General features: G+C 39.9%; 1 protein-coding gene across 1 annotated transcript; it reads right to left on the bottom strand.

Moving 5' to 3' along the window:
• Positions 1-981: 981 nt before the first annotated feature.
• Positions 982-20,379, bottom strand: CHP1 (calcineurin like EF-hand protein 1). The gene is made up of 7 exons (XM_054276219.1): positions 20,149-20,379; positions 13,902-13,974; positions 6,942-7,022; positions 5,624-5,751; positions 4,664-4,725; positions 3,603-3,725; positions 982-2,298 (listed from the first exon to the last, which is right to left on the bottom strand). Exons 1-7 carry the CDS (start codon positions 20,213-20,215, stop codon positions 2,245-2,247), a joined length of 588 nt encoding a protein of 195 aa, XP_054132194.1. The 5' UTR covers positions 20,216-20,379; the 3' UTR covers positions 982-2,244.
• Between the last annotated feature and the right edge of the window lie 5,690 nt (positions 20,380-26,069).

Below are 26,069 nucleotides of genomic sequence, written 5' to 3'. Positions count from 1 at the left end.
GAATCTTTCTATTATTGTAGGAAGGTTGGTTGTTCTTTGCTCAATTGTGTTATGGGGATTTTTTGCAGTACATGTGTTACACTATTTGTGTTCACCTTCAAGCATATTAGCAAAAATCTCTGACATCTGAGGTGGGAGCTTGTAGAAACAAATGTCACAAAATGTCTGTGTATCCTCTTCTGGAGGTCATGTTTTGCACTGGTTTCTGCCACCAGAATAAAGGATTATCAATACTCTGAAAATAAGCTCAGTTATAAGAAACTGATCTGTAAGAGCTGCTAGCACCATTCTTACTGGTATTTAGCTTTTCCAGTAATTAAAGGATAGTTGGTTGCCCTACAGGAAGAGCTAGGGGATGGCTTGGTTTTGATTTTTGTTTATACAGTAGAAGGTTTATTTATGGATCGATAAATACAATATCCAGTCTCACTGGGACAATAAGGCACAACTGTAGGTTACAACTATAGTGTCAGAAGACAGCAACACCTACTTCTAAGCAAATCACAAAGCTACAGCAATTTTTACTTTTCATTAGTACTGTTACATTACTATTTTACATGAGGCAGTTATAAAAGTATAATGTTTCTTTCTCATACAGAACAGAGCTTTTAAATTTACAATTCTTTCTGGAACTGTACTGCATTCTGCAAAACTATGAAGTGCAATATTTACTTTTGAATTCCTTTATTTATAACAAATCAAAAATCCTTCAGAGACTTGCATGTTATTTTTCAACGAAAGTGATGATTGAAGGAACTGAGAAAAAGGAAATGCACATTTAACAGTAGTTTTGAGACTGGTAAATATTTATAGAAACGTTAACACATGACAGAGAAGCAGTTATAACACCGATTCTTCAACAAACAAGCTCCCAGGATTTTTTGGTTTTATTGGAAGTATCTCCCAGATTGTGGAATGCTCCAGCTGAACTACACGAGATCATTTGTCAATCTAGCCACAGAAAACTGTTACTATTGAACCTTCAAGGATTTCGATCTCTTTAATTTATCAGCATTACATTAATAGTATTAATCATCTTACACTTGCAAAGAGATTTGTATAGAAATACATTCTGAAATATTTGGGATAATATGGTCTTTCCCAAATTGTATTCTTATGCCAGAGCTTTCTTAAATACAGCTACCACCCTCAACACAAATATAACAGACTAGGATTTTCATACTGGAAAATATAAATAATTACTCATTATTCAGGCCACTATAATTGGGGGAAAAACCCTATAAAATCAAGTTTCACAATTTCGTGTTTCATGACACTGTTACCAGGGGCAGTTATAGAACTACAAATCCAGATTTTAGCACGACCGGTTTTCTTGCATTTTGTACACTGGTAAACAAACTTACACTTTCAGAAGCAAAACCACCCTGATGAGGGGAGGGCTCTTAGACAAAAACAATCTGCAGAGGACACTTCATGGTCCACCAGCTGTCAGGCCTGCAAGCTATGCAAAGGAAAGAAACAAGTTTCTGCCTCTGCTGCTAGAACAGTTCAAGTGACATAGTGCAGATTTCCTATTCCTTTTGAGAATACCACAATGTGTCCCCACCATAGATTCTACTATTGTCCTTGTGAATTCATTCCACAAAGAAAAAAATCTGTTCACAGTACTTTAAAGTACTCTTGGCTATCATCGTGCATTTGTGCTAGTTGTACAATGAAGCCATACAAATTGAGAAGTTCTCAAGTAAAAGGCAGACTTAGAAGCACTGAAGAAACAAGTCTGCATGTAAAGAACAAATGGGAAAGGGGCAAAAATACTTTTTAAAAAAAGGCAGCTGTAATGTGGCAAAAGAGAATCATTATCAATGCACCTAGTATTTGAGTAGATGCTTGTCTCTGAAATGTTTCAGAGGGCACTTCTGTGGCATGTTTCTGTTTCTCTAGTCTCAGATTCAGAGCTCAGAAGAATCAGTTTGTAGATTAAACAGTAGTGTTTAAGGAGAGACATTTTTACTAAAACAGTAGTGCGGAAGGAGAAAAGAGAAAGGGCAAAAAACCCAGGATGGACAGCATTTAAAAAAGCTCCTTTTCCAAGTTGCATGGCAGCCATTTCCCTTCGTTCCTGTTGCACAGGGAATGTTCACATTGGTAGAACAAATCAGGGAGGGGTTGGAGATGTACTGTATGTGCACCAGTAGCAATGCTCTGGGGTATGGTGCTGAGGAGAAAATGAAGTTCTATTCATTACATAGTTGGAGTAGAAAGAAATAGGTTCTCCATCCATCAGTGAAGGAATCGAATGCTCATTTTCTGCTCTACATCCACCTTCTCCAAAACCTGCAATAAAATTGAGAAACAGCTACTTAAGTTACTGTACATCTCTCCTACAAGGTTTCTTATTCTAGTAGTGAGGGAATGGGCAGGAATGTGGGATGTCTTCAACTCAGCATGCCAGTCCTTCATCTAGATGGAGACTGCTGTTTCTCATTGTGGGCTAAGGTCCATCCAAGGGAAGGAACATATCCATCAAAGCCACAAGAAGGCAAATCAAAATGCAACTCATGTGGTTTCAGTCCGCCAACAGCACAGAAAGGCCTGGATTTCCAAAACTAGACTGTGTGGTAATGTCCAGCCAGGAAACACAAGGGAGAATGGAGTACAGAAAGGGATATGAGCAATCATTGAAGAGCAAAATCAAGACCAGAGCACCACTAATGTAGATCATTGTAAAACTGGGGTGGCAAATTCATTCACTAAATTGCTATTAACACTGAGGCATGAAGACATTACTCTGCTCCAGGCTATTTCAGGCAGCAGACTTCAGTGCTCCAAGATGAAAGTAATTTATGTTTGATGAGACCTCTGGAAGTCTTTCAGTCCAATCCCTCAATTCCTACTTAAAGCAGGGCCGACTGAATCAGGTTGCTCAGGGCATTGTCCTGGTTAAAAGCTTTAAGTAGCTCCAAGGAAGAAATTTCTACATCTTTCAGAAACTATGACCATCCTCCTTGTAAAACATTTTCCTTAGAGCAAACTGCGATTTCCCATGTTGCAACTTGTTTCTGTTGCCTTTTTGTCATCTCCAAGATAAGTCCAGTTCCTCTTGTCAATAGTGTCCCATTAGATAGCTGAAATTGCTCTGCTACAGGATAACTTTCTCCACTAACTATCTAAAATGGCTCCCTACTATTACCTATTTTAGACTGTCACAACATGTAATTCAAAGTACCAGAGCTAGGAACTTGAATACCAGTATTAGTTGTGTTGCTAGCAGATAGATGAAATCTACCCGTGAAAGCTGATCAGTGCTATTACAGCAGAAGAATTAATCTGTTCTAACTGTGCTAGTCAGGTTACGTGTGTAGAAAGAAGCTGCAAAACAGAAAGTTCTTCAGTATATTCAGGGCTGTAGCTTTATTTAAGAGTATAAAGAAACATGTGGACTAATTATTAGCACCCTGACAGTATTGAAAAAACCAAAACATGACTAATAAAGGAATTAAAAAGCTAGCAGAAGGCTTTGCCCAAATGCAGGCACAACTATTTCAATGACTTCCTCTCTGTTCCCATTTGCATTTGTCTGAATGACTTGCTCATTACTGAGCAGCTTCACTTAGTCATTAAAAACATAGTTTACAAACCTTTACAAATTCTGCAAAGGAGATGGCGCTATCTCCATCTTGATCAGCTTCCTGGATTGTCCTGTCAGCAATGCTGCCCAGCTGTTCATCAGAAATATTTACACCAACCATCATCCGTAATACCTGCAGCATACAAAATAACCATCACTGACATAGGAACAGAAGTATTCTTAGTGTTTCCTTTTTATGTGTACTGTCAAAATAACACCACACAAGATTTTCACTGAATTAATTTCTAGCCAGACTTCTGTTGTCCTTTGTACATTAAGTCTTTCAGGAAATACAGGTATCTTTTGCAGCCACCACTGACAAAGAATCCCGCTTTTTTCACTAGGCAGCAGGAAAAGGCAGAAGCAAGAGAAAATTTTTGGAACTAGGAATGAGTAATTTTGTCCAATGCTTCTACTTTTTCCCCCAGAAAACATACCAGCGTTTGATTGAATATCTGCTGTTTGAGATGTTTGCCTACAGGAATCTTGAAGGTACATGGTCCAGTGCTGTTACCCTCCACATTCAGTAAAGCATTTTCTGAGCGGATAGAAGAGGGCAGTTCCAGTCAAAAGCAAACCTTTTTCTTACATCAGGAACCACAAATTGCCATGTGTACTTCCCAGGATTAGTAGCGTGTAATTACTCCTAGCACAAGCCTAGTTTCATACATATGCAGAACTGATGAACTTTGACTACCTTTGCTGCAATTTCAAGAAGTGTTATTGTGTACAGAGGATGCACAGAGGATCAGGCAAACAACCTAAACCACCTCAGTGACTGTCCTTTTGAAATCCTTTTAGAAGCACCTTTAAAAGTTACAGAAGGTAGTTTTTAAGGAGCTTAGTATATTTGTTGAATGTTTAGGTGTCACTAGCAAAGTATCTGCCTAGCCTAGCAAATAAGAATAAAGTCCCATACTATATTTAAAGCTTTAAGGCAGAGGTAAGCAAAGCCACCACATTACTCCAGCAGCTTTTGAGAAAACCGTTGCAACTCCCCTCTTCTAAGTGGGTATGAAGTGACAGAGATCATCATGATTGAGTCATTCAAAGCAGCCCTGTGCTATTTACCTGGAGAAGCTCATCCCTGGAAATTTTGTCATCTTTATCTAGATCATATAATCGAAAGGCGACTACAGAGAAGAAAGAAAGAAACAGAAGGAACAGTTAAATTCAAGTGATGTTATTTATATTCATAATAATAGATGTCTCTGAAAGAAAAACAACAAAACAAAGTACTTGTAAATTATTTTACGAGAATTAGCTTAGAATTTTAATTCACCATAAAACTCATCCTCAGTTCCATAAAGTATTGTTACCACACACAGGAATAGCATTACTGCCAATAATGGAATTTTTTTTTGTTCACAAGCACTCTGCTTGCAGGATATTTCCTAAAAACCTCAAGTCATGGAAGAATAATTATCACTAAGATACATTCAGACCTTTAATTTTAGAGCCAATCATTTTTATATGATCATTCGTTCTCTTTGACTATATTCTGGATGAGATATGACAAATTTTAACTGCTCTGAGGACTGTGGCCAACTTTGATTAGCAAGAAAGAGCATTCTGCTCATAAACTGTAGGCAGATATCCAATACTTAAGAAAGTACTCAGCTGAAGGTGGGGAAAATAAGCAGAATTTTATTGAAGAACTGGAGAAATAAGCACAAACGCTCATTCATGTATGGGATGTGGCTTCTAAATCTGAAATAATTTTGATACAAACCATTTTGAAACACACTTCTGTTATGAGACATCTTGCAAAGTATGTATATTACTCAAAAGTCAACTAATTCCACCAAATTCTAATAAAACAATGGCTCAATTGTTGACATTCTGAACAGATAAGGTTCCAAGTAAGCTTTTCAAAAGATCAGGCATTAGAAGAGATCATTCCACAGGAAATAACTGTGCAGGAAATCCCAAGCCCCTTTCCTCCAATCCTAAGGGAGAAAAAAACCCCCAACCCAATGAAAAAGAAGATGAAAAAATAATTGATTCTATAGGAAGGTTCATATTTCTTACAGTGGAGCTTGTTACTTCTGCTGTTCAGTGGTTCTGGTCCATTCTGGTCTTTGCTCTTTTCATTATCTTCTATGGGTCGGAAGTGGGCTAGTGTCCTCATGAATCCACGGAAATTCACCTGGTCCTCTCTGTGTAAGAATTCAGCAGGTCAGTTTTTGGCATACCTTATACAAGCTCTTCATTTCAGTGAGGAAGACTATTAATATCCAAAGCACCAAGACCATGTGAACTCTCATTCTCACCTCCCCAGGGTTTGGCTGCCTATGCTGTTACACACTGGGATTGTGCTGTTAGAAAGTATGACGTGTAAAAAACCAGAAGCTGTGAGAAATCTTACTGAGGGCTCTCCTTCCCTGATCTGCAAAGTCTATTTGAGCTGAAGCCCTCACCCTTAACCATGCCTGAGCTATCTTGCTGATCTGGATTGACTTGATACAGTTTCAGCTCTGTCAGACCGGCCGACCTGACTGCAGTCACTGGGCCTGCTCTGCTTTTTGTGTTCAGGTGTGTGCCCTTCTTCAGCAAGTACAGCAGCCCTTCCAACTTTGCTGTCCCCCCTGGCCCCTGCCTGTGGGGCTGTCATTGCTCAGTGCTCTCTGACAGAGTTCTCTAGTTTCTGTGGGAACCAGCCATGTAAGTACTTCCCAGGATGCCTTGTTTCTGTTTAGTAAACCTTGCCTCATTTTAGCTGTTATTATGACTTGATCAGACAATCCAACCTTCATCAATCAGTAATAGCAACTGTGTTCAAGAGATTCCACAGGACAAACCAGAGAGGCATAATGAAGAGAGACAATATTGAAAATTTGATCATCTCTTTGGATTTGTGTTAGAAGTGTCACAATCTATGTCTTAAATGTAATAAAAACCTAAAATCAACCTACCAAAAAACACAATGTAATAACAATGGTACACTTACTATATCAGATACAGTGAGACCAAATTAGTTGATTGTAATGCACAGAATAGTGTTGATACAAGTTTGCTTTAAGAACCAAATTCTATACACGGCCAGGAATTTCTTCATAAAGTGTTCAGTAGTTTAAGAAGAAGAGTGGAAAACTGTGACAGGAGCCTGAGCTTGTCAATAAATAAAGCCCAAAAAAGTCTTGTAAAGTCGTAAAGTATTTCTCATTAAGAGAATTAAAATATGCTGAGGAAATTATGTACCCACACACACTGCATGACAAGTTTGAAGTATTCAGGTATTAGTCAATCCAAATTCTGTGCTGTAACTATCAGCATTTCACTTCTATGAAAACTTCTGACAAACCACAGATTTTGTGCCTGCTCATAAATTCAGTTTGTTGAAACTCACCCTTCTGGAAAGAAGGCATTGATAATTCTGTCTCCGAGTGGATTGATGGCAAGCTCTGGAATCCGCTGGAAATCTTCACGGCTAAGGAAAGCAAGAACACAACCAGTCAGCATAAAGTTGAAGTCAGAGAAGTTGCTTAAAAACAATTTACAGTAAAACATCACTGGAATCCTATTTCTGCAGCAAGACGTTTGGTGATTTTGAAAATGCAACTTTTTAAATCATGTTTTCTTTATGACTAATGGCAAAATAAAACAAAAGACAATGCCAAACCTATAGAAACTTTACTGTAATGATGCCAACTAGTTTGCAATATAAGAAAAGTAAAGCTTCTGAAGTTGTTTTGAAAGAAATTCTGGCTCAATGAAAATATTCATTGGAGTTTTTAAATAATTATTTTGGTACTTAATCATATGAGTTGTCATGACTTTTCTAGACTGCCTTATTTCAGATTCTGGAAGAATACCACACTTCTCTAAGCATACTGTAGGTCATTAGCATGTTCTGATAGGTATTTTTTGTTTGTTTATGCAATAAATCTGTATCTTATTATAAATACCAAATTTCAGATTATTTTGGCTTCAACCAAGCAGTATTCCTATTTTAAACTGGCAGTGTTACACTTTTACAGGTACCTGTACACCAGATATAATTTCACCAGTACAGGCAAGTACTCACTGCTCTTACCAGCCATTCTATTTTTTGGTCATGATTATTTGTACACAGCACAATATAAACACAGCTATGCTCACACTATTATTCTTCTGATCTGAAAGACATTGTGAGCTGTACTGCATACACATTTTAGAACAGTATGACATGAACACAGGCTTCATTCTCCTATTAGAATTGCACTAGGATTTTCTCTTTTCTTTCAACCTGACAGACTGTCAGTGACAGCAGAGTGGGTAATCTTGGTGTGACCAAGGCAAACACACCAAATGTATCTTAGTGAGCAGGTTTGCTTGGTTTGTTTTTCCTTACAACAGAACACAGCAACTTATCAGTTAGTTCAAGATGCACTTCATAATCATCTAGATTTTAAATTGCAAACAGCAAGGGGGTTAAGCTGTAAGAAATTCCCACCCTGTTCTGTCTGCATCTGTAACTTGACGTTTCCTGCCCAGTCTCCAGAAATATTGGCAGTTCCCTTCAAGTTGAATGCAGTCTTGCTGGTTTTGAAATTGGGGTCAAAGTCTCAAACTTGATTACTGAATGTTTGCTATTTTTCAAAACTATGTTCACTAACTAAACTGGCAAGGTCTGACTCATGACATCATTAAACCAAAAACTTGGCTAAGTAAAGTAAACACAAACAAATTTTGAGATTATTTAAATATAAAAGCCTTTTATATTGCTGTGATATTAAAGGGTAAAAAAGAAATTGGCTGACTTTATCACCAGTCTAGCTTGGGAAAGGCAGAGAAGCAAGATGTTCTAGTTTTAAATGTGTTCTAAAGCACTTTTTGCACCCAGTCACCACCACAGCACTGTTAAGAATCCTAATTACAGTGCATCTGGTTAAACTGTCTGACCTTCTAACAGAGTGACCTGACCATATTTTGAAGTTATCCCAGCAAACTTCTCTGACTAGGTCCCGTGTTATTTTTAATAGGCAAAGTTAACATCTGTTTAACATGATCAACTTGTTACCGGACCCTTCAGGACTGCAACATTTTAAGCTATTGCTGAAGGGCAAAGTATGCATTAGTGATTTAAGCAGGAGATGCAGTGATGTGGAAAGCCTATGTCCTAATAACAGGATTTTAACAGCAGAACTTCAATGTCAATGCTAACTTTATAACCTAAAAGCAGCAGCTGCTTTCTCTCCCATGTAGACCAAAATCCTAATCCTTCAGAAATTTTTACTTGCATATAATGACATTTTAGTGTTCAGCCTCCAGTGATTCTGTTTTCTAACAGGAGATTAACAATTAACCACAAATAATTCCCTAGTTTCAAATCTATTTGTCCTGTCATTATCAGGGTTGCAGCAGAGCACTTTTGCTTATTAAGAGCACATTACTGAGTGAGTGTTATAACTGAAATAGCTGCAACAGCCATAAAAGCAAATGAATGTGAGTCAAGTTATTCTCCACTTTATAAAGCTAAGCTCTCCTGCATTCATTAGGGACCAACTTCACCTGGCTGAAGCTGGCACTCACATGAAATTTAATACCCTCTACTACTTGTGTGTTCATGGGCAACAAGGCTCTTCTAAGGTATCTTTACATGAACCTGGCTCTTATGAAATCTTTGCTTAAATGCAACAGGCAAAGCCACCTTAAATTGCATGTGGACATTATGCAGGCCAACCATTTAATACATACGCCAGTGTATTCACAATTAGATGTCATTTGCAGCTAAGAATTTCTAGAGTCTAAGCAGGACAAGTGTTCCTAAGCTTGAGTATTCCCTCCAAGGCACAGAGCAGATCCCTACTGTAAAGGTAGTTCTGCCTGATCCTAAAGACTGCAAAAAGCCTACAAGGCCCTTTTTTTCCTTCTGTTTCTGGTTGTTCATTCTCCTGTTACTTCTAGATGTTAGCAAAACGCTCTTCTATTTGTTCAGGGTGACAGGGATGAGGAGGGGTATCTAGAACTGAGGGAAAGTAAAATAATGGAAAGGAAAAAACTCCCATATATATGAGCATCAGAAGTGGCAGAGGAAAGGAAAGATGCCCAGACTATACAGGTAACAAGAAATGACTTGAAGAAGGGAAATAACTAAAAGCAGTAAGGCGTATTATGCAAGTTAGTCAAAAATATTTAAGAGCTCGCTGCTGAAGAGGTTCCATTGCTCCATCCCCTTTGCTAACATCAGCTTTGCATTCATCTAACTTTTGATGGTCTAACAAATCCCCTATAAAAAACTCCCTACCTTCCCCCTCTCCAATTAGCTTTCTGTTGAATTCACAACTTGAGGCAGTTGAAAAACTTCAAAAAAGTCTAAGAGCACCACAGCTGACAATGGGGTGCTGGAAGCCTGGAGATGTTATGGGGAAAGAATACCAATATCCCCACCCTTCAGGATTGTGTCATCCATCTCATCTAACTCCATCCTTACGCATGCTCTACGCAAACGTTAAAAGTTGCTTAACTATCACAGCACTAATTGGTTCATAAACGTAAGGCCAAGGAGTATGTCAAATGGTGATAATTAGATGAGCAATAAGGAAGGGAAGAAAAAAGGCAGCATGCATAAAGCGTGGTTGAAGATACCAGTATAGACTATTCCTGTACCCTGTCTTTTCCAATCCAAACCCATATCCTTCCTGTCTTTTCTATTTTAGATAAAGCTAAAAATGCTTTGCGTTTTCTTGAGCAAAAGTAAAGAATTCCACATTCACAGAGCTAGCTTTTACGTTTAGCAATCTTGAAGTATCTCTTTTAAGACCAAGCCTGACATCTTTCCAGACCCAGATGGTTCAGTCAGCTGACAAAGACTGACAGATGGCCTGGCTGGCTCATGTTACCCTTCTCTCAGGATCAGAGGCTTTCTGAAGTTCTCCAGAAGACATGTGTGAACAGCCTTCATAAACACAACACATGTATAAACAGCTCAGTGTGTCTATTCTCTGTAGCTACCAGCTTTTAGATCCTTCCTTCTTCTATGCTTGCCAGGCTATACCAATTACTGTACAGTAAAAACCCCTTTTCAAGTGCTTAACCTGTCTTTTCCCCAGTGCCCCAGAAATTATTGTTAAGTGGGAGGTTTCATACAAAAGTTACAGGCAAAGATTGCAGTGTACATAAGTACCTCCTTTTACAGCTCTATGTATGTCTGTCTAGAGCTACTTACTAGTTGATAAGCTTTGGAACAAAGGTATTCTTGTGTGGTGTACACTGCAGTACCAGCCCAACAGGGACACTCACTAAGCAATCACATCCTTGCCCTGTTCATGCTATACTATTTCCCCATACTGGAAATCAGCATGTAAGTAAGGAAATGTGCACTCTTTTCCTCCTGAGCTATAGTTAGGATGTAAACAAAACAAGTATATTCCAGATTTCACAATTTAGATGTAGCTATTGACAACCAAGGGTATCAATCTTTTGTTTTGACAACTCAGCATGTCACAATATTTAAATCAAAGGTGACAAAAGAATTTTCAAGAACAGTTTTGTCTTGTCTTTTTCAACATGGTTTTGTTTAGAAAAATTCATTTTGTTTAGAAAAAGCTAAGGAAAATTACAAAATTTTTCTACACTTTTAAAGAAAGGTGAAGGTAAACCTGATATTTTTATCTTTACAGGTAAAAATGGCTGTAATCACTTAGAGAATAAATATGTGAGAAGGGAAAAAAGGAAGCAAAAACCAAAAACTTTTTGAAGACAAGGCTTTGTCTTTATCAATAACCATCTCTAATATTTCATTTTTCTAAGTCTTTAAAAACAAAGTACCTTGAAATTGCACATAGGTACACTGGATAGAAATATCTGGCTATGAAAGATTTCTGCTTTTGATTATAGTTTCAGAACTACCAGGATTAATCATCATCTACCAGATTTTCTGTACAAAGTGCTCTTTACTTTGCTCTTCTTCAGAAGTGTGGTACACATTTAAAGATTTATTTCATGCCATAAAGAACTGACTGACATTTCTTTTCCTAATCATGGTCACATGAGTGATTTTATCACATTTGATTTGTAAGTCAAAGGTGCAAGTCATCCTTACGGAAACAATAAATCTTGCTCACAGGAAACAAACAGAAGACATACCCTCTAAACTGTCTGGTGGTAGTAAGCAAGTGATAACTTCTTACTCGTCTTAAAGCATCGAGTTCTCTTTGATCTGTATCTCAGAAACCAACATCTATGACCTTCCGAGCTGTAGTTCTTGCTCTCTCCTCAATCTATTTTTCAGGAAGTAGTTTTCCACTACTTAAACTTATAAAACTGCATTTTGAGGGTACCAGAACAAGTTTAAAAACTTGAATGCCACTCTTAAGTCAGACATGTTTGAGAGTGGGCTGTGCTTAGGGGGCAAGACTGCAAGTCAAGGGATCATAATACGCACAGTTGCTAGGATTTTCCAAACAACCTCCACTTCCTCTCCTAAGCACTACATGATTATCAACAATGGAAGTCTGCCTCCTCCTGATGCATAATACTGTGAAACTAAGCATTGTGCAACAGACATTCATAGCATATTTAATCAATTACTCCTCTTACATAAACTGAGTACAATCACTTTGACATTTATACAAACCTTACAGATTCAGTAAGTGAATTTAGTGTTGGAGGAGAACATGCAAGAGATGTGGAAGAGCACGTCCTAGGTTCAAATTGTGCTAGACTAATTCAGTAGCCATCACCTTTATTCATCAATGAATATTAAATTCACATATAAAGTTTGAAAAGGCTGTTAATGTTCTTTTCCAAATAATTTTAAACATAAGGAGTATTAACCTTATCCACAATCTCATCAGTTGATCTCTACATCAGAATTGCCAATGCTACAATTTATATAATGTATTGGTTTATGTGTCAGAGTGGGCTTTTGGAAGTTCCTGCATATCCCATCCCAAGCCAATTTTTAATGTGCACAATCCATTTAGTCCCTTCAGCTATGCAAGAAATTTACAGTACAGCCACAGTCCAAAGCACTGGAGTCAATCAGCCTCAAACCCTACAAAAGGCAAAAAGGGAAGGAGAGTATTTTCAACCTAAAACAATCACTCTGTAGTCCTGTTTACCATACAATTCCACATCCACTTACTTAAATGCTGAGAAGTCAGCAGTTCATGGCACCAGAAGGAACTGCGCATTTCCTTCAGGAAAGGAAAGTGCACTAAGCCCAAAGTACTGCCAAAGACCACGTACCTTACAACTTGCCACTTTGACCTTTTAAGAGGTGATTCCAGCATTACAGTTAGGTTGGTTTAAAGGTAGGCCTATAGCTTTTCTGGGTTTATAGTGCATCCTGCAGTCATATTTTACAAGATCACATACAACACCTCAGGTGAAGCCTGAATCACTGAATTTGACTGGGATAGAGCTGCTATGAAAGAAATTAACTCTGTAAGAGCCAGATCTCATGTTATGCTACAACGATGTGCCTTTCTCCTTCCTACTCTCTCCTGCATTCTTCTCCATCTTTCCTGTGCCGCTGTGGCTACAAGGTGAATGGGAAACAAAATCCATGAGAGCAGGAAAGGCTACAGAATGACAGCAGGCAGGGATATATTTTAACAGGCCATCATCTCACCAGAGTTTACCTTTTGGTTGGGAATACTATTTTCTAGCAGACTTGGTCCATCAAAATGAAAAATATTTTGCAGATAAAGTTAAAGACTCATCTTTAATTAATGACTAAGCTGTTAGAAACCAGTTTACTTCTGTAGCTTTCAAATTGCAGATAGGAAACAAACACTAAAGATCTTAGAATATTATGCACTACCACTTTAAATAATAGAATGTTTAGTCACAATGACTTGGTTCCAGCTCTTTTTTTTATTTTTAAGCATACTAATAGATATGGGTGTTCAACAAGAGGTGCAAAATTAAATATAGTAAATGGATTGCAGATCCAAGTAGTGTTTTAAGACACTGGATATCAGAGGCAAGTAAGTATAGACCTTTTTTCTTATGAAAGCCAGGATAAAGATGACACAGCAGAACCATTCCTGTATTTAAATAGTAGAAGAAACATATAAAGAAAGGCAAGAAATAACAATCTAAAAGTGTTGTTTCACAATTCTGAACATTTTTATAAGACTCTGAATAGCAAATCTGAACTTTCTCCTATTAACTACTACAAACCTTCAACACAACAGTAAAGACAGTTGTTACTTAGAGCACCTCAGCTCAACAATTAAACTTTTCATGTAGACAGTAGGTATGAAAAAACTTGTTACAACAGCCTCAGTGATTTGCTAATGAGAAAAACAGGCAGACATCCTGCAACAGCAAGCCACCAGTACAGATGTGCCAATGCAAGTACAGCCCAATTACCCACCTGAGAGTGCCGTTTTCTCCTTTGTCCAGGCTGGTGAAGCGACTGTACAGGCGAGTGATTTGACTGTGGGAGACTGGAGAAAAAAAGAAAGAAGATGACAAATTAGCATGTCAATGATTCCTCATAGGAGAAGACCTCATTACACTGAACTGAGCTGTTGCCAGAAGCTGTATTCAAAAAAGAGTTCGGGTAGAACCAGTTACATTGAAAGCACATGACAAGGAGCATTTAGGGACTTTATGAGCTATAAATCACAGCTTAATATTCAAGAATCCACAAATTAGCTCATTCTTCAAAAATCTAACTCCATCTTCTATCCATTTCTATTTTTTATCTTTAACAATTTTTGGTTATCTGATTCAGTAAATGTCAATTAAAAAGAAAAAAATATTTGATTCACAGTTCCACTTTATTTCCTTTAATTCCTTTACAGCTAGAAATAATCTGAACACAGCCTACACTGATAACATCTATATCACTCATGACACTAAAGACCCCTGCTATAGAATCTTTCCTTCACTTTTGCTTATCTCTACTCCCATTGTCTGTTTTCCACCTAAAGACAGAAAGTGAGCTCAGTTTCTCTGCAGCTGCAAAGTGGTCAGAAAGGCTTTAATTTTTACTTTACTTTTTTTCCTTTACACGACTGCTGAAATCTGAACATTTTGGGGTTCACAGAATAAGAGAATAACCTGACTTGGAAGGGACCCAGAAGGATCATTGGAGTCCAGCTCCTGGCCCTGCACAGCACCATCCTCATGTGCCTGAGAACATTGTCCAAACATTTAAGGAACTCTGTCAGGCTGGTGCTGTGACCCCTTCACTGGGGAGCCTGTTCCAGTACCCATTCACTATCTGGGTGAAGAACTTTGTCCTAATGTCCAGCCTAAACCTTCCCTGTCACAACTTCATGCTTTTCCTTCTGGCCCTATGACTGCTCACCAGAGAGCAGAGATGAGGAAGGTTTTGTTCCAGAACTTGGAGCCAAAGATAGATTTATCATTAAATTTAATAGTATTTTTTAGATCGTGCATTCAACCAGCAATACTTTGGTGCCCAGCCCTCTGTTAAGATCTCTCTGCCTTCGAGGGAGTCAACAGCTCCTCCCAACTTAGTGACACTGGCAAACTTACTTAGTATGCCTTCCAGTCCTGCATCCTAGTTGTTAACAAGGACGTTCTCCTTGAACGTCTCATTAACATCAAAGATGTTGAGAACACACCGGCCCTGAAATGGAGCCCTGCAGAACCCTACTAGTGACTGGTCACCAGCCTGATGTTACCCCATTCACTGAAACCCTTTGCACCCAACCTGGGAGCCAATTGCCCAGAAAATTAATTTCCAGGTTCTGGGACATGGAATTAAAAATTAAAAAGCCTATTTCTAAAGAAATTTGAGAAGGAGTTGAGCTACAAAGCAAGCAGAAAGTTATTGCAGACTTTAAATCTGCACTTTGAAACATAAATTACAAAGGCAATATTAAATTCAGCATAACTGTGTCAACATTGCCAAGGTACTAGACAACCCAAGATATTAGACAACTAGATCTTTAGTCTGTGATGTGAGTGGGATAAACCTCTATAGAATAGCAATTCCTTTAACACTGAAAGAACACTTGTCCTGGTTTCAGCTGGGACAAAGTTCATTTTCTTCCTAGTAACTGGTACAGTGCTGTGGTTTCTGGATTTCATAGGAGAGTAACGATGACAACACACTGCTGTTTTGGCTGTTGCTAGGTCGAGCTTACCCTAAGCCCAGGGCTCCTCAGCTTCCCAGGCTCTGCCAGTGAGGAGGTGCACAAAAAGCTGAGAGGGAGCACAGCCAGAACAGCTGATCTGAACTGGCCAAAGGGATCTTCTGTACCACAGAACATCACGTCCGGTGTATACAGTTCTGGAGGGAATTGGCCAGGAGGGACCAACTGCAGTCTGGGGACAGGCTGGGCATTGGTCAACAGGAGGTGAGCAGTACTCTACTGTGTACAGTACTTGTACTGTGCTTCATTTGTCTTTCTCTGGTTTCATTTCTCATTCATTACAATTAGTATTTTCATTGTTATTATTGACATTTTTAAAATTATTATTGTATTTTACTTTATTTCAATTATTAAACTTTTTATCTCAACCCATGGGTTTTACCTCCCCTCTCCCCGAGCTTCTACCCCGACCCTGACAGGAAGTAAGGAAGCATCTGTGTGGTACTTAGTTATCGGCTGAGATTAAACCACAAGGCCCTACAGGAGATCTTGGCTTTTCAGTCTCTTCTGATAAATTTAATAAATACATGAAATAAGACTGAATTGAATGTTAATGTGTATTCAGTAAAGGTGTGATTGTCTACAATGTTAAACTAGGACTTAGTGTAATTCTCAGATTAAATAGTTTAAAAAGCCTTCACCAGGACATGCACAATGCTTCTCTTACTTGCTCAAACTTATTTGGGAAGAAGTTGCACAGTAGGTGTTTGATCTGTGACAAGTGAGGCAGGTTTCTTTTCAGGTTTGTTCTTTCTTTCTCGAGACTATTTGTTTTTGGTTCAACAGTTCTGTCCTTTAGCATGACCTGCCAGCAACTGGGTTTTCAAACACATTCCCCCCCCCAGCCTTCTTGTCTCCTCAGCGACTTGCATTCTTTGCACAGGATTGGGCAATTTGCTCAGTTTCACCTCAGGCAACTTCTCTACGATAAGACTGGGCAGCTTGCTCACTTCCAAGTTAAGCAACACACACAGAGAAAACAAGTACCAGTACTCTGAAGACTTCAACCTTCCGCATTTCTGATTTAATGTTTTAGATACCACAACAACAACTGATGGTGAAAAAAAGAAGGCTGAAGTTAGATCTATTAGAAGTCCCATACTCCCACTCCTCCCTGAAAACAAAGAAGGTGATGAGAATTCTACTCAGCTATCATTCCCAAACTGATGTCAGCATCTCCATTTTTGGAACATCGCTGGAACAGCTAGTATGTGAGAAATAGTCTGTAGCTGTTGACAGGAGAAGTGATATTTTCATTAGCGTCACACTAGACAAAAAGCATGTCACAGCTCTGTGCAAAAGGAGGATGATTCAGGTTCACCACTGTCTTCTGTCGTAATTTCCTTTTGGCTCTCATCCCTCACAAAAGCTGTGTCACTGGACATTTTTCAGTGCATTTGTAAGCAAAGTAAAGATTCTCATGAATAACTAGGAGAGTTAAGATCTGCAATTTATGACTGCTTCTAAAGTTATGACTGAAAATCTACGGTTAAAGCTTAAAATTAGCTGAAACACCATTTTATACTGCTACTCCACTAAGATCCCCCTAAAAATTTAGGATCAAGACCTCTAAATTAGGAGTTGCTCTCTCTATTTTACTTATGTAAAATCACTGTAAAGTTTTTAGCAATTACATATTCTTGTCTACAACAGTAGCATAAACTCATATAAATATATATATATATATATATATATATATATATATATATTTGGAAAATATATAAATATTCATCAGAAAAATCTATTATCTGCTACCATGCAAACATTTTTTCCTCCCAAATTAAGATATGAGCATTAATTTATTATTAATCCTTAAGCAGAGTGCTTCAAAGCATGGAAACAAAGGGTGTGAACCAAATACTTTGAATACTGTTACATTCCAACAGCTTTCCAAAAGCTTGCAACAGAATGCTGACAAGCAACATCTTGGGTCTCTCATCTGTTTTTTTTTAATAGCTGTTACTGAAATATCAAAGCAATTAGGATGACTTCAAGGTGTTTTCCTGCTCAAATCTCAAAATGTTTATATGCAAAGCAAACACTTTCCAGACAACACCATGTGAGATTTAGGACTGTCAACTTCAGGCTTCGCACCTGCTGCTGAGAACCTCATGCATTACCTTTGCACATGTCTCTGAACTTACCCTACAAACTGCTCTTCACTGCCACAAAAAAGAGAAGAATTTTAACTCAAGCAAATTTCATTCAAGAGATTGTGTCATTGCTTAGCTTTTGAAAGACTATGCCTCTAGTGCCCTAAAAGACATTTCTTTATCTGTTCTGCTGAAGAACATTAACATACAGTTTCTCACTCATGTCAGTACTATTAGCTATTCAGCTTTGTGCTACATGAAATTGAGCAGAAGGTATATAATTCCAGAGTTGAGCTCAATCAAATTGGTTAAGTGTTCTACTCAGTACCGCACACCTACCCCAGATGAACTGAAGGAAACACATTTCACAGTAAAGAGGCCAAAAAGGAATCTTTGGGAGCACTTATCAGAGCACCAGTTCAAGATGGACTTGTAATGCTGCCAGACTTTTTCATGTCTACAAAGTCCCTTTCTCAAACTCTTCAGTAGCTAAAGTACCAGCAGCATCAAGTTTCCAACAGACCACAGCAGTCTATTCAGTAACACTACCTGAGCATTCTGCCTGTGAACTTTGACCCAGTTAACTAGTGTTTCTTTGGGTTTTTTGCCCACCTTGTATGAATACTTTCACCTATATGAAGTGTAAAACAGTGCTAACATCTTGGTGGAATTTTCCATCTAGCTAGAGAAGTATAAAAGCAGAGAAGAATCACATTCCTAAACTGCAGTTACAGACTGGGGAGAAGAAGAAAATGATTGATAACGTCAATGAGACACACTGTGATGACTTACAGGCAAGCATGAGTCAGAGATTAGCAATGTCTGGTTAACAAAGTAGCATTAATTATAAAATTTACTAGATAAAAACATGGGGAAATGAATGGACATCAGGTCACGAAGTTGAAACCCACCAGTCATAACTTTGATCACCCTCTGATGATACAAGAAGAGCATTTAGAAGGTAGCTAGAGTCAAGTGGATTTATTGCTTACAATGCCTATACAGCCATCTAAATGGTATTTATTTAACTGTCACGTAAGTAAACTGTAAGGAATAAAACACCACAGACAATAAATCAAGTAGCAGCATGAGGAAAAATGTAAAACCTTCTGGAAAAATATTCCATATTTGGGGTTTGGATTTTGAAGCATCTTTATAAATGAGAGGAGGCTACCTTTACTCCATGATCTTTGTGATTAAAAAGAAAAAAGCCATAGAAAGTTATTGCTGGATAAACAGACTTTGACATTTCTACTTGTTTATCACAGCTTTCCTGTAGAAGGCTTTCATGACAGATGGAAAAAGGATCATGGAAACTATGTTAACTCACTCAGCCTGCCACTACACTAGCTCCAGTGCTCTCTTAATCTTCTACTCCTCTCCTGTAGACACGCATTTTCCTGACACAAATAAACTAACACTTAAGAAGAATATATGATACCATTTATATTGGAAAGAAAGCTGAAGAAAGCATTTCCAAGTAGCAAAAACAAATCAGAATGTATATTCAGAAGAAAAATTGGAAAAGCTGGGGAAAGCATGTTAACCTGAGAAGTTTCCTGGGGAACAAACAGCAAAGCGATACCTATGATGTTATGACCTCTGCTCCCCAGATAGTTAGGAAGGCATCCTGCATTTATTGTCATTTAGTGGAACTAAATCATTTATTATCATTTGCTGGAGCTCTCAGGCAATCATTCTATCAGGCAAATTAACAACACTGGAGTTTCACCTTCTCTAAGGTACTTTATGTTTGTGCAGTACAACTCGATCAAATACTGTAGGGTAAAGTATCTAAATATTAGAGTCCAGCTGATATAATGCTCTCCCAGTTGCTGACTAGTACAGGAATTTCACTTCTTTTTAGTTAATAACACTTATCTCTCGTGAGTTACATTACTTCCTTTAGGATTTAAATGCCACTCAGCATTCATTCTGAATACCCTTGCGGCAACTTTAGCATTAGCCCATAAAACAAATAACACTTGGGGAAAAAATTACTATTCAACGACAGTTTCTTTGGGTTAAAAACTGAGAGACACTCCAGCAGCAGACATCGATACAGACAACTCTTCAAAACCCAAGGAGTTACCTCTGACCGAATACAATACTGCACACACCAAGAGCACTGCTTCCCTTCTATCCCGCTGGGATCTCGCTGCTGCTACCGGCAGCGGCGGCGGGGAACCGAGAGGCGCTTCCCAGGCTTCCGCGGGCCTGCCACACATCCCGGCCCCGGGGGCTGCGCTGCCTGGGACCGGGCACTGCCCCGACGCGAACGCCGCGGCTGCGCCGGGCAGGGCCTGCCCGGCCCCACGGACCGCGAGCGGCCCCGCTCCGGCCGCCGAGCCCGCGTACTGCCCGCCCCGCCCCGCCGCACTCAGGCCCCCGCACTCACAGCCCGTCTCCTTCTTGATCTCCTCGATCTCCTCGTCCCGCAGCAGAGTGGACGCCCGGGACCCCATCGCCGCCGCTGGGCCCGAGGAGAAGGGAAGGGAGGGGCCGGGGGAAGAGTTACGCAGCCGAAGAGCGGCGACGGCGGTGCCACAGCCGCCCCGGCACAGGCCCGACCGCGGCCGCCCCCTGCTCTGAGGCGGAAGGCGAGCGCGCACCGACTGCCGCAGCCCCGCCCGCCGCCTCCGCCCAGCCCGGCCCGGCCCGGCCCGGCCCGGCCCCGCCCGCCGCCGCCCGCCCCTCACACGCCCGGCAGCCGCCCCCGAACCCCGCGCGCAGGCGTGTGGGAAGCGCCTGTGCGCAGCGAGAGAGCGGTCGGCTACAGTAACTGCGTTGTTCTTTCTTCCCCAAGTTGATAGTGGCTCCCGGTCCTGCGGTCTTGCTTTGTTTTGCAAATCGCAGAATCACAGAACGGGGGAGGTTGGAAGGGACTGCAATGGGTCAACTGGTCCAAGCTCCCTGCTCAAGCAGCACTTGGCACAGGATCCCATCCGGATGATTCTTGAGTATCTCCTGTGAGGGAGGCTCCACAAGCTCCCTGGGCACCTGATCCAGTGCATGGTCACCCACACAAGAGAGTTTTTCCTCATGTTCAGGTGGAACTTCTGTGCATCCATTTCTGCCCATTGCCTCTTGTCCTGTTGCTTAGCACCACTGATGAGAGCCTGGCTCCATCCTCTGACACCTTCCTTCAGATACTGATAGACATTGAAGAAGTCCACACTCAATCATCTGTTCTTGAGGCCAAACAGGCCCACTCCCTCAGCCTATACTCCAGCTGACCATTCATCCTTATTGCACTCCACTGGTTGCTCCAGGAGCTCCACATCTCCCTTGTACTGAGGAACCAAGAACTAACACACCACTTCTGATGCAGTCTCACCAGGGCTGAGTAGAGGAGCAGAATCAACCCCCTTGAGCTGCTGGCCGTGCTCTTCCTAGAGCACAGGACATCATTGGCCTTCTTGGCCACAAGGGCACTGCTGGCCCATGGCTTGTTGCCCACCAGGACCCCCAGGTCTTTGTCTGCAGAGCTGCTTTCCAGCAGGTCAGTGGTAATGACAAGCTCCCACCTCAAAGAGTGGAACCTCATGTATGTCTATTTTTTTCCCTCCTTCATGTCAGTGAAGAACTTGGAAACTGGCAGAAGCGCTCCAGGATTAAGGATAATTTTTGGTCATGGAATAGTCAATGGTGAGGTTTGCTTACTGCATTTTGGGGCAGGGGGGTTGTGCCCACCAATAGTTCAGCATTTTAAATCCTTTCTGGTTCACATCTGAATTACTTGGTTTCATTTTTTCTCCTAAAATCAGTAGGAATTAAAATGATGTATAATCAAACAGCTTTTGTTCCCCAATTATCTATAATTGAAATAATAATAATAATAACAGCTCACTTTGGGAAGGTCTTGGGATTGTATTGAATTAAAGCTTACTGGTTAAATAACAGTGGTTAATGACCAATGAGACTGCTAATGAAAGGAACTCCTCCAAAGTATTCAGTTGAGATAAGAGTGCCCCCTGTTTACATCCTGAAGGCAAGTTCATTTGATATGTTGTTGTACATGTGCAAGACTTTCCCTTGTGGACTGTGCTGAGAAGTTAAAATGCTTAAAGGTCATGTTAACTTGGTCTTACTTTTATTCACATAGGCAAAAACATCTCTATTGAATGATCTGTTTATCTGAGCCTCCTTCACTAATGGCATAAATATGGGAATATTTAAGAAAAACATTTCTAATGTATAAAGGTCCTGTGCATTTCTATTGCCATCTGCTTTGCCTCAGGGATAGGAGCAAAGTGCTGAGGGGCAACTAGCTAGAAGGCATCTACTGGACTTACCAAGTGATTAACTTACTTCATTCTGCCTTTTTTTATGTACTTGCTTTATTCTGTATGTAATAGTCTGTAAATTAATTAGTTATAGTTCAATGCTGACTTTGTTTCTGATGGGATGCTTAAGTCATTAGACTTGACTAGTCTTAATGAGAGTCCAAAAGTTGCTTTTCAGCACTAGAATATAAATTGCTTCTGTCATTAAATTAAACAGATTCAGGGAAGGGAACAGCAATGCTTTTTGAGTATAGTGAAATGCTTCCTTCCTTTCACAGAAGGAGATGGGATGGGCAGTGCTTGCTGGGGGAACCACAACTCACATTGACTATAATTCTGATTTTCAAACTCAGTTGTTCCAAGTTTGTTTTCCTCAGCTCTGAAAAGGTGAACAAGGTGGTGGGTATAAGGCTTCTTCCAAGGTAAAAGGTTCCTCCAAGGCATTGTTTACAATTCTTCTCTCTCACATTTTTCTCTCTCTTTTTTATTTTTGTTTGTTTGGTTTGGTTTCGGTTGGTTGGTTTTGATTTTGTTCTTGTTTCTTGTTTCCCAGTAGTGTTCCTAGGTAGAAGAATTTCCTTGGTTTGTTTCCTTGTAGTTTCAGGGAGAATTTCCTATGAGCATTTCACCTATGGTGGAATGGTTGCAGAACAATTTTACAGGAAAGTTAGAGTTATAAAGATGCTCTCAAAACATTTATAAGTGTGCCTTCAGAAAGCTAGTAAAAATATATTTCAAACTCCTACAGACCCATGCTCCAAGATGGTTTTACTTTAAGTCTTCTCACAAGACCACACTTGAATAGTTTATTCAAATATTATATTTCTTCTTACGGTCCTGTGATGTTACCATTTTTTATTATTTTAGGAACTTCTATTTGACTACAGTAAAGTTTCAGTGATGCAACTTTTTTTTTCATATTGGTGAGCTTGTATAATTGCTCTCCAATTACACTACCTAACTAATGGATCAAATATTATTGATTCAGGGAAAAGACTTACAGATATTTAATTTGCATCATTCTTGGGCTCCAGTCAGGTACTTTATTCTTTGTGCCTTGAACTGCAGTTTACTTTAAGAGTGTTGCTGATCTTTGCAGTGAACATCTGTTCAGGTTCTGCTTTCACCTTATATTTTCAGAATAAATGTGAAATTTTATCTGAGATAAGGGCTTTTTTTATGGAAAATAAGCTTATTGTTGGCTAGCTTCAGGATCTTCTGTAAGAACCACACACACTTAATTAAGGAGTTGCTTCATATGCAGCAGTTCATTTTCTGAACAGAGGCAGAGGGTATTGCCTGAAATATTTCTCTTTCACATTGCACCAGCATGGACATTTTAATAATGTTTTGACTTTTGTATTAGGTTTGTTTGTCTTGCTTGCTCAGATGCACTTTAGGCTGTTGAAGGAACAAACAAGCAGACACAGAACCAAGCAGACTGTGGCTCATGGAGTTCTCCCTATGTTTCCTTAGAAAGCCATCTCAGGGCTTCAGATAGCTCAAAATATTCCCTCTGAGGTAATGTGGATATTAGCCAAGCAGTGTACTTAGTCTTTGTCAGACAACGTTTTTCCCAGAGATTGTTATCTCTTGGTTTGTCTGTATCAGAACAAGATGTATTCTGAGAGAACAATGGTAACAGAAAGGTAGGTACAGAGCTTGTTATCTGCAGACATTGGAAGGAAACCAGCCTGCTTTCTAAAATGTTTATCCTGTAGCTCTTACCAACTGTAAAAGTGGCTGAGCAGCACCACTGATCTTTTGGAGAAATCAAAGTGTTTCAGCCAGTGAGCATTCCTCTTGGTGACTATTTTAATCTTACACTTGATCATGAAATGTACATGCTGTGATATATAACTCAAAGCTCAGTAAGTCTGTTTGTAGGGACACAGTTTGTGGTAATTGGGAGTGGGGCTGCAGCAGAGCCTCATGCCCCATGGGCTACAGGTGTGAAAAGCAGATGAGCAGCATTGACAGCAATGAGCCATGGAGTGCCCAGGGGCACTGACCCGTCACCAAAGGGAACAGAGGGCACACAGGTGCAGTGCATCAACATCAGGGGTATAAAAGGTTGGGCTAAAGAACAAGAAGGGCAGCTGCTTGCAGCCTTCTGAAGTGGTATGGTGATGCTCTGTATGGGTGAATTCTTGATGCCTTCTGAAATTGTATGGTGATACTTTGTGTATTGTGGCTGTCTCAACTGTGCCATGTGCTGCAACAACGATTGCCCTTTGGGTTTGTGGTGGCTGTCAGGTGCTGATCTGGTTGTGTGGTTCCTGCTCTGGTGCATATGCAGGTCTATACTTATACCAGCACAGATCCAAAATCAGCTCATTCTGTTCCCAGAGAATGGTGACAAGAGTGCAAGGCCTGTATAGGCTGAAGAACAGGTACCTGCTTTTACCTGGATAGTGGGAGAGAAAACAGAGTCATAGAATGGTTTGGGTTGGAAGGGACCTTAAAGATCATCTAATTCTAGAGACACTTTGTATTAGACCAGGTTGCTTAGAGCTCCACCCAGCAGCTTTGGTTGCATACCCCCAACAGGGGTTGTGTACCTGTTGGGCTGTAGCCTTGAACAATTCCAGGGAGAGAACATGCACATCTCCTTTCAGATAAAATATACACTTTGATCATTTTACAATAGTCTGCTGTTTGTATATTCTCCACAGCTGAGCTGTTAAGTGTTTCAGCTATTTCACTGTCTGTTCACTTTTATATTTAACAATTCAAATACCAAAGTATGAGTGTAAAAAAAAAAAAAAAAAAAAAAAAATTGCAAGGGTTGATGTGATTGGTCTGTTAGTTTTGTCTTTTCCCTTCCCTAGCTAAGCCTGGAAATTAGGGTGCATTCTGTTTTTAGTGCACGTAATATTTAAATCTGAAGCCTTTTTGTTTCATTGTGCATCATAATGAAAAAGACTAGTGCTGCAGTTCACTCTTAAACAGACAGGGTTTTTGTTTTTGTCAAATAACAGAGTTGGGGTCATGCTCTAGACTGTGGGCATTTAAATCAGACTGTTCATGCTTGAAGTCATGCATGGCTGCTGCTGTGTCTCAGACTGTCTCACCAGTACAGTGTCCTTCAGGGCCTTGGATACACAGGTGCCCTTTAAAAGTATTCTGTTTGGGAACAAAAATTTAGCCAAGAGAAACTTTAGGGCATTCTCTCAGAGAAGGTCAGCATTACTGGGATGTGACAGTTGTTGAACCATGTGAATGTTCTGGCTAGAAAGAATGTTGCTCTAGCTAGAAAGAAACTTCAGGCAAGGCTGATAGTTAGAATCTTGTGTAGACCCATTTTAAAAGGTAGTTACTACCCAAAAATAGCAGCAGGTTTAATGTCCTTTTTTTTTTTTAAAGATGCTTTTGCTGTTCTTGATCAAACTTGGAACAACCTGAGGCTACTGTGACTTAAGCAGGAGCCAGGTCAGCTTGTGCATTATGTTCTTTGTTCTTTCTGCCCCTTGCACAAGTGCAGAAACAAATTCAAATAGAGGCATCCGGCAGTGGGAACCATCTGCTATGGCTATGATCCTTCATAATGGGCATGGATATGTTATACATAGTTGACTTGTCCTTGCATATATACTAACTTTTCATGTCATAGGTGTGACTGCCTGTAGAAACCCCTCAAATCCCAAACATGAGCCATGTAGCAAGCTTTCAATGTCACAGGTTTCTCTCAGTTACATTCTAATCTTAGAATTTTTAGGGGCCTTTTGCCCCTAAAAATTGTTATTTCATTACAGATCAAATATCAGTCATTGTTAAGTCTTGACTGTATGAAAAAGGTAGAGCTGAAAATTCCCACCCAAAGCACTCCCAAAGGTACTGGCTGGAATATGTAACAGAACCAGTGGCAATAATTAACCAGGGCTGCCCACAGCAGGATCCAAGGTACACAGAGTTGCACTCATTGTTCTGTTGTCTAGGTATGAGCTGCCGTGCCTGCTTTCCTCGCACTGATAGCTCTCTGTGCTCAGAGTCTCAATTACTCTGATTCCTTGGCCTCAGTCCTACTTCTCAT

This window comes from Melozone crissalis, unplaced genomic scaffold, assembly GCF_028551555.1.
Source record: "Melozone crissalis strain CALT ecotype California unplaced genomic scaffold, PUWL_Pcris_2 ptg000018l_1, whole genome shotgun sequence".
NCBI lineage: Eukaryota > Metazoa > Chordata > Aves > Passeriformes > Passerellidae > Melozone > Melozone crissalis.
Note: the sequence above shows the minus strand (reverse complement) of the source record. Positions and strands in the feature narration are given on the sequence as shown.

Bases quoted from the DNA above. Each gene is read 5' to 3' on its own strand.
- CHP1 (XM_054276219.1), bottom strand. From the start codon at position 20,215: ATGGGGTCCCGGGCGTCCACTCTGCTGCGGGACGAGGAGATCGAGGAG. The intron at 4,726-5,623 runs GTAAGAAATATG...TCTTCTCTGTAG, and splicing joins CAGAAGTAACAAGCTCCACT to TCGCCTTTCGATTATATGAT. The intron at 3,726-4,663 runs GTAAATAGCACA...TGTATGCTGCAG, and splicing joins CCAGGGATGAGCTTCTCCAG to GTATTACGGATGATGGTTGG.